This window comes from Polypterus senegalus, chromosome 4 (genome assembly GCF_016835505.1).
Source record: "Polypterus senegalus isolate Bchr_013 chromosome 4, ASM1683550v1, whole genome shotgun sequence".
NCBI lineage: Eukaryota > Metazoa > Chordata > Cladistia > Polypteriformes > Polypteridae > Polypterus > Polypterus senegalus.
Window position 1 is genome coordinate 153458221 of NC_053157.1, and position 9514 is coordinate 153467734.

The 9514-nt window shown below is 35.4% G+C and overlaps 1 protein-coding gene across 1 annotated transcript; it reads right to left on the bottom strand.

Moving 5' to 3' along the window:
* Positions 1-5800: 5800 nt before the first annotated feature.
* On the bottom strand, positions 5801-8574 carry nkx3-2 (NK3 homeobox 2). Its single transcript, XM_039752796.1, has 2 exons — positions 7925-8574; positions 5801-6972 (listed from the first exon to the last, which is right to left on the bottom strand). The coding sequence occupies exons 1-2, from the start codon at positions 8322-8324 to the stop codon at positions 6536-6538; spliced, it is 837 nt and encodes a 278-aa protein (XP_039608730.1). The 5' UTR covers positions 8325-8574; the 3' UTR covers positions 5801-6535.
* Positions 8575-9514: the final 940 nt, after the last annotated feature.

Below are 9514 nucleotides of genomic sequence, written 5' to 3' on the forward strand. Positions count from 1 at the left end.
CAAGAAAAACAACTTTTTGCAGTTAAAATATAAACTTTTCATTTAAAGACATATTGAGTAAACATAATGTTACCTTTGTACATTGTATTTTGAAACTTCGGATGCGCCATGTGTTAACATTTGACTTTTGTAAAGAATGGGTGATAACAAACCGTACATCGATTAATTATGTTACAACACTGCAGCGTATAATAGAGGCTTGATAGATTGAAACACGTTTTATAAAACTTGTAGGAAAAAAAATTATATTGATACATCACTTATAAACTTCTTTCCCGTTTCAGTGCAAAGCGGCTATTTCATCTATCACTACCTAATTATTTGAATAGGCAACAGATGTCTTCTCAATTTCAAATAACACCTATATATCATTAATTTTACTAACCTGGAGTGTTTGCTTCGTGATCTCTTAGGGTAAAACTCAAATGAGTTTGGGGAAACCTTCGACTTCTCGAAGATTTTGCATTTCTTTTTGATATAATGAATAATAGCCTGCATGGGAACAGCGTTCAGAATAGGCATTTTGAAATAATTTCACAATAATTTTATTTCACCTCGAGTGGGATAGAGCAGCAGATACTAGTCTTGCTATCGCGCAAAGCCCGGAGACAGAGCTGCTCTCGACTCCTGGCCAAGGCACACTGCCTCGGTGACATTCATAGGCTCGTCTTAACCCCCAGCTGTTTGGAACCTAATCGCTGTGCTAGAGACTGTGTCCTGCTGTGATGAGATAACGTTTCAACCAAAAGTGGTTGCTGCTGTCTCCAGTGTTTCTGGGTTTGCTGTTCAGTTCCCGAATAAATGGAAAAGAAGATTCGAAAAACTGATCCGTTTTAACGTGGATGATGTTGACTGCTTTGCACCCGATGCTTGCTGGGACAGGCGCAGCTACCGTGCGCCCCTGCTCTGCATAAGTCAGTTAGGAAAATAGATAGATGGATAAATGGATTAATGACACTGACTGATGCTGTTATACTAAATATTTTTGAAGATGACAGGAAAACACAAATGAGAAAAGATTCAGTGTTGCACTTTAATTGATACACCCATTAAATACAGTAAATGTTAAAAGTTTCTATACATATAAAGAGACAGTCTATGTTATTTACACTATTATTGATCTTTTATTTATTTATTAGGCCCATTTCATTATAGTGTGTAGTTCAAAGGCAGGCAGATTTATAGAACGTTGGTCTAAAACGCTCGGTTGTTGCCTTCCTAAAGCCTGGTAAAACTAGGGTGATGTGTTTGACAAAGCATATTGAGATCTTTGGCGTGTGCTTATTTTCAATTGAATTAATAAATGAATGCAAAGTGCTATAGAGTTAATTATTCTTATCTCATTAACAATAAATTGTACTTTCCTAGCATACATACCATACATCTGCATGTTAAACGGATAAATAACGAGTCTGCTAAACGTATATCTCGTATCCGTAAATGCATTATATCAGCGGAAAGTACACAATAAATTCGAGCTTAACTTTGAAAAAAAAAAATGTAAAGGGAACTTCTCAAAAGCTTCATGTTAATGTTTCACGCTTATTAAGTATTTTAGTATTTATGCATTACTGCAAAAACATTTCTTAACTAGGCATAAGTCTTGCATGCAACAGCACATGAAGTAATTCAAATGAACATATTGAAAAAATACTGCGGATTACTGTACTGTATATTATCATTGACTATATACTCATTAAACTTATTTTCGATTAATGAAAACTCTGTTGTTTCCAGCACATTGCTTTCCTTAAATGAAGCCGCGTATTTAGCGAGTAGTTGTAAGAACTTTTCCTTAATTGTTAGAGGTTTGGCACAAAATAAATCTCTAAGTAAAATAAGATCGATTTTGAATAATAATAATAATAATAATAATAATAATAATAATAATAATAATAATAAAAGTATAGTTGTTTGCAGTTGCAACTGCCTCGTTTTTGTCAGACTGAGTGATCGGCACAGTGACGTGGTGATTAGCGGTGCTACTCCAGCCTCGCAGTCAGTCCTGGCTTCGAATTCCAGCCCGAGACCCCAGCCTTTCTTGCACATCCGACAGTTGCGTGGTTGACTCGAGATGCCACGTATGAGTCATTTTTAGGTGTATGCGTGTGAATGTGTTCTGTAACGACCTGCCTTGCTCCTGATACTGCAAGAATGAGCTCTGGTACCGTGATTCATAGGTATGTTCGAATCTGGATTACTCGCATTCGAACATAATAATAATAATAATAATAATAATAATAATAATAATAATAATAATAATTGGCCAATTTACCCAAAAAGAGGATAATAATCAATGATTGTTTAAGTTCACAAAGTTTACTTTTTTGGAAAATGCATGCTGCTTTACACCCCTTTAATTCTCCTAGTGTTTAGATTTCTTGATATTTAAAAGGCAACACGGTGGCGTAGTAGATAGAGACCCCTCCCCAAACGTCATCGATTAACCTCCCAGTCCTGTGACTATGACTCCCTTAAGGTCAAACCAAACTTCAAGAATGGATGGCCATTGGTTCATTTTATAAACTGCTTGAATGGCTAAAATCAATGAAAATTCATATCATCATCAACAACAACAAAAAATAATTTTACAACACATATACATAGCATTAAATCAAATCTCCATGGTTGTTAACAGTGTTCTGTTCTGGACCGCCTTCATTTCAGGATGTTTCCTGTCACCGTCCCCGATACTGTCAGGACTGAATATCCTGGAAGTAGGATAAAAATGTATAGAAGCAGCATATTATTAACACTTAAACCTTTCTAAACATGTTACTGACCTTACCAAGCTGTTTGTTTAAAATAACTACATTCACTAATTCACTAAACTAAATTTGAATTAGTATTCGAAACCGTTGCTTTATGATCGTTTACCAGTATGCCTTTTTTTTGTTGTTAATATCGTTGTTACAGATTGCTGAGATTTTAGACCGTGGAACTGTATTTTGTTACCCATCTTCATTAGGGCCACCCTTTTGTTGTATTTTTGAGTTTTGATTTACACACTTTAAATTCCGAAAAAGAAAACATTCACGTGTTAAATTTTATTGCTGACCTTACTGACGTTTGCATGAAGTGCACACATCTAGTCGCGTGGCGATCAGGAGATGTGTCTTTTTTGTTTTTGGAAAAGGTGGTCGGTTGTCACTTTTCTCTGTTTGTTTACATATAAACATTTCTGGAAAGAAATACACTACCGTCATTTAAAAAAAAGTATAAGCACGACTAAAACAACAATCTGATTTCCAATGAGCTTTAATTTTAACATTCATCATATAAGAAAACGAGCATGAAGTACGTTGACGTGACTTATCGGGCTGTGTGGAAACGTGAGACACTTTTATCCTTTTTCTTTATCCTGACATTCCAAAATTCATTCTCCAAAGAGTAAAAATAAACCAAATTCCTTAAAAATCAAAAAATGTGCTGTGTTGTCTTGGTATATACTGTATTTTAATAACTTTTACCCAACTCTATACTGTGTCACCTTATGGTAAATAAACCTTCTGCTATATTAATATATCCATGAAAAAAGTGGATTAACTGCAATCATCATTTACTTGTAAGAGTTAGCCACACGATATAAGAAGAACAACATGCTACTGTAGAAGAACGTATGCTGTGCTTTCCACAAAACTCTTCTTCATGGTCGGCTATGCAGCTGAATTGTTAATTACAGCATTAACTTACCAAAATGTTCAATGCCAGCTTTATGCAGTAGTGGAGATTTCACAAAATATTTTCAGTTGCCTACCTTTTAATGTTACTTGGTAAAACATTCAAATTGTATCGTATTAATCTAGACGCACAATATAATTAACGGGCTGGTGTGAGATTCTTCATGTTTATCAGTTTATTACGAATTTTAACAAACGAGCTAAGTTGAACTGGCAGGGTATATATTTTTGGTAAATACATTTTTAATTACTAACAACAATTATATAAACTATTCTAGAAAAGGCATTAAATTGCTTAAACAAAGATTACATTTTGTTAGGTGAAAGTAAGTAGATGTCACTTTTTCACACAGAAAATTCTTCGCTGTTAAATTCACTCCTCTTGAATTACAATGAATGGAAAGAGTGTCTCCAAATATAAAAGATATTAATGTAAAACTGGTGATTTGCTATGTTCGAATAGCTTTCAATATTTCTTACGGGGCAGACTGATCTCCAGAAATAAAAACGATTTAACAACTGCGGAGATACAACTTTTAACACTGCAATCCCCACTTAAAGAATGTGTCAGAATAATGATCATTTAAATCGTTCATTCATAGCTGGCTCATTTATTAACGTATGGTCGCCAGATCTAATCACTTGAATAGAAAGCCTAAAACGGGGGAAAATATGTCTGATTTATCTTAAAATACCACATACCATAACAAATTTGGATGCCATCTGTCAACGAATGACACTATAATGGTAGCTAAACAGTAAAAGCAACAGATAAGAGTGGGTAAATAGATAACTGATGAAAAGATCACAACGTTAGATAATACATTTCTTTAAAATTATGACATTATCTCCTTCTGGTACACGAATCATCCATGATTTTAAGTTGTATTTTTGGGTTACAGCGGGACTGTGTTATTATCTATCTATCTATCTGTCTATCTATCTATCTATCTATCTATCTATCTATCTATCTATCTATCTATGTTGGCTATGAAGGGACAATCAAGCTAGTCAAAACTCTTCGGACGGTAAATTTCAGAACGCCCTTCGCTTACGTCACGTGACACCGCTCCTCTGCAGCCACACTTTCAGTTTCTGTCTTCAGGGACTACTTTTTATTTTGGCGTATGGCTGTAAAACTATATGGACTGTCAAATCGGTTATTACCGATTTTTCTTATGGAGCCACTAAGATGATACTTCGAAATGTTTTTGTTTTAATAGAGTAATCCATCGCTAGTTACCCTGATTAAAACTGAACCAGAACAATGATTTTAATGAAAGACTGACACATCACGTATTTATGCTAACTGTTTCGAAGGTATATGAACGTTAAACAATGGACGTATCCGAGCACTAAAAAGTTAAAAGATGTGAGTAATGTACTAAGTCGATTGTTTAATTTCTATCCCGAATGAATTACTGTACGTTTATCTGAGAGATTGTATTAAATTTAACATAGTAAAATATACACGTAAAATTAACTAAAATTTACACTCTTGCCGTTTAAACAAAGCAAAACGTAAAGAGCCGATAGATATCGCTACAAACGGAGTGCAAGATGCCTTTTTTCTTGAAATGTTTAAGCTCGGGTAAAACGTGTAGTATTCTCCGTCAACCATATTTACCAATGAGAAAGTATTATCGGTGTCTTCATGGCTAATAAATGAACTACATAAGGACTTTACATGAAACACATAAAATATCGACAGAACAATCCTGCACTAAATTATGACTGGTTGCGATCACGCAAAACTGAGAAGTTCCAGATATTATTCTGTTGTGTTCAACTCTGATTGTATTTAATTTAAAAATGATCAGTAAAATATCTTTAATTCACGGTAGAAGTACAAGCGAAAAAGCAAAGAAAAAAAATGCGAATGTTAGTTTTGATGCCGGAAAAGTAAGCGTTTTGATTCACATTTTATGGACATTGGGGAAAAATAATAGATGCGTTTATACTAAGATCAATAAAAAGTAAAACAGATTAGAACTTTAATTAAAACGTGACATGTTCATACCATAAGCAGCTTCAGACAAAAAGAGTACTTAAATATTAAATATTTTATACACACACATATATGCATACATACATATACATATATAAAACTGTTTTGCGCATTAAAAGAAGAGATGATAAAAAAAGTTTATTTTTAAAAGTTAAAATTGTGATACAAATGTGCTAGAATGTACATTTTAGAACATTTGTTGGATTATTTATGTACATGCTGATTATTCTCAATTATCTTTTTATATACACCAGGGCAAGCTGCACATATTTGGAAACTGTATCCTACTTATTTGCTCTTCCAAAAGTATGACAGCAAATGTTTTTGTTTTCTAAAGGATAATTTAACTTAATTATAGTGAAGAAGCCGTCCTTATGGGGAAAAGTGCTGAAAGGTCTTACCCTATATCACATTAAATAAAGCAGGAACATCTCTCAGTATACGAATCATTTCCTACAGTATCTGACCTCGTTCTCCTTTATGTTACTGGTACATTTAACAGGCACGAACTTGAGATAAAGTCGACAAAAGAAATATGTAACATTAAGCCTACAAATTTAGGCAGTGTTCTCAGTTTGAAATACGATATTCTTAAAACGGGATGTAGTCCAACTCCTGTATTCCCTTTGTACGATAATGATGCAAGAGATAGTCTGAAGTATTTCCACTAAAAGTCCATAAAACAGTAAACTGTCAACACATGGATGCCATGAAACAGTCTGCGCTGGGCAGTTTTTTTTTTTCTTTCCTCCTTCTTCTTCTTCTTCGCTTTTTTTTAAGAAAACGTGGTAAAGTAACGAATTTCAATCTGAACAAAATAAATAGTGCTCAACTTCAGTTTTTGTCTTCATTGGTTGCCAGCGCATGCCGACAATGTCCAGGCAGGGAGGCAGTAAGCATAAGGATAGTAGTATTGGGGTTGGAGGGGTAGCAGTGGGGGTCTCAGAATTTCTCCAGGGCCGTACTGTCTCTGGTCATCCCTTACCAAAACCTTCACCGCCACTTTCTTCGCTGTAGGAGCAGAAGCCAGCAAGTCGGCTGCCATCTGCCGACGTTTGGTTTTATACCTACGGTTCTGGAACCAGATTTTGACCTGTGTTTCCGTCAGTTTTAAGGAGGCTGCCAAATCAGCCCTTTCGGGTCCAGACAGATACCTCTGATGGTTAAACCGACGTTCCAATTCAAAAACCTGAGCATGAGAGAAGGCGGCCCTCGATCTCTTCTTTCTCTGCTTTGGCTGGTCGGTGTTTTTGTCGCAGGTTCCGTCCTCAGCCTGATTAGGATCTAAAAAACGTAAAACGTCCCGGTCAGCATATTTTAGCATATTTTAAAACTGACGTTTAATGACAATAGATTGAAAAGACATTTAAGAATTTTACTTTAATACAGTATGCACATTATAATTACTATGACAAATTTCAAAACAATTTTAACATATATTGTAAATGTGGAAAACTTTGGGTTATTACAGCCGATAGTACGTGAATAGTCCTTATGTAATCAACAGATTAAAGTGCTGCCTTAGCACTTTACGCTAATAATAATAATAACAAAAATAATAAAATTACTATTACTACTATTATGATTATTATTATTGTTATTATTACCAGTGTTTTACATATAAGCATCCTCAAGCCTTTTGTGGAAGGGTAAATATAGCAACAGTAACCATTTTACTGCAAGTAACTTAAAATGTAACGGTGGTAACTTCACTTGCGATTAAATTGGCCATTGCCGGCCGCCCCCAAAGGGAAAATTCCATCATATATTCAATCAACACTACACTCTGAATTCAATGCAGAAGTTAGTAAAATTTAGAATGTAATACGCCTTTCTATATTCGCAGAATATATAACAATTATTGAAAAAAACGGTGTACGAAACTGGAACCCGACAAACTTGGCATAGCTTATAGATGTACTAATTGATAATTATGAAACGAGCACATGCCTGAGGCTGCTCACAGTGTTTGATGACTTTAACGTTCTTGTGATTTCGTGAAAACATTCTGGAAAAGTACAGCAACCAATTATTTAAACTTTGGTTGCAAATTTTCTTTCCGTTTCAGTACACCTTCTTTATGACTTTTCCCGAAATTTCTTTTTCACACTGTTACAAAACGGCTCATTGCCTATTTCAATAAACCTGTAAACATGTATGCACTATAGAACAAAAAAAATCTAAATAACAACCTACACTGTCCATAAATAGCTACAAATTGGAACTGATGGCTTACCGGAGACTGTTGCCGATAGGTCGCTGTCGCTCAAGGTCTGTCCACTTTCCGCTGCTGCCGAATCCAGATCGGTGTCTCCTTGCAGACTATTCTCTAGCAGCTCCGACGTGCACAGGTCCCTGCTTTCTGCCTCGGATTTACACCCGGCAAGTTCCTTGGAATCCCTGTCTTCGCCAAGGCTCGAATCAGAGTCGTAACTTCTCTGGTCGTCGGCTTCCCTTTCCATTTTACACGTGTTTGTAAAATCATCAGGTACGCCATCCCCTTCCCCAAACATTTTCCAACACGTTGATTTAGGAAAGCATTGTAGTCCCATGTCTCTAGGATGCCGGTTGTCGTCTTTTTTATTCAAAATTGCCTGGATGGAAAAGGGAGTTAGGGTGTTGCTGCGAACGGCCATTTTACAAAATTATTCGTGGTGTTAGAAGGCATATAGCGTACAAGAGGCTGGATTCACTCGACTTCTCCCTGTCCCCTTTCAATAAGCAAAGTTCGTCGCTTAAGAAAACGACATTTCCGTAAGAAACAAAGCGCAATGCGCTTTTTGCATACAGCGCTGCTCCTCTCTCTTCGATGTACTGTAGCTATCCAACTTTATTTCACTTTTACTCGGCTTTTCAGTCAGTTTGGGTATCATTTCTTACCTGAGACTGACAGCAGTCTTTCTACCTTCCTCATTGGATAAACCAGGGACAGCGCTACAACGTGATTGGTCAGTTCCTCCAATAAATGCTAATATAAAAGTAGCCAATTCCACAGAGTCCCAAAATATTAACCCTTTCGTTAATCTCTAACAGAATGGCAATTGACAACCTTTTCTAAGTAAATTCGCTATCACTATGCCCTGGATATTTTTGAATGTCGAAACTTTAAAGCTGTAATAAGTTTTCAATGAATATATCATTAAATGGACGCGCGGGCCTAAAAGAAAACAACACATACGTGGCATCTTCAATAAAATAAATCAATGCAGTAACGTACAATTGTGAGAAAATTCCACATTAAGAAAATCTAAACGGAACACTAGAACATTTGGTTATAGAAGAATCGGTATGTGTAAGTTATAGGTGTCATCTTGCTCAAGTAAAATGTGAAGTCTAACTTTATCGTATGCTAATCGTCCTCTCGTTTCTTTGTTAAACTGGACGTTATAATCGTTTCTCTTCTTTATAGGTTACAGGAATAAATGCATACATTGATGAATGGAATACTTTTATCGTGCAATGTCCCTAAACAATATGCATTTTCAAATCAAACATTTTAATAAAAGTTTTCCTTTTTTCGAACTACTTAAGAGAATAAGCACGCGAACCGAATATATTTTCCAAGTATCCAATCTAAATTGTATTTCAGCACCTAGTTTATTACTGACCAATAACAAATTAACATTACTATTATATTTCAGTCCACTGCCACATCTGAAAAATAAAATATGGGAATTCGCACAATGTATGAATATACTTTTTCATTTCACCAAACCTGCTACAGAGTAACGTTATATTAACGTTTACCCCTCTAGCTTTTGAATGATGTGGCACAAAATACGTATCTAAAAAATTACAAAAGCTAGCAGAAAAATACTCGGCGGTA

Coding starts and splice junctions, on each gene's coding strand:
- nkx3-2 (XM_039752796.1), bottom strand. CDS start 8,324: ATGGCCGTTCGCAGCAACACCCTAACTCCCTTTTCCATCCAGGCAATT. Junction 6,973..7,924: donor CCTATCGGCAACAGTCTCCG/GTAAGCCATCAG, acceptor TACGTTTTTTAG/ATCCTAATCAGGCTGAGGAC.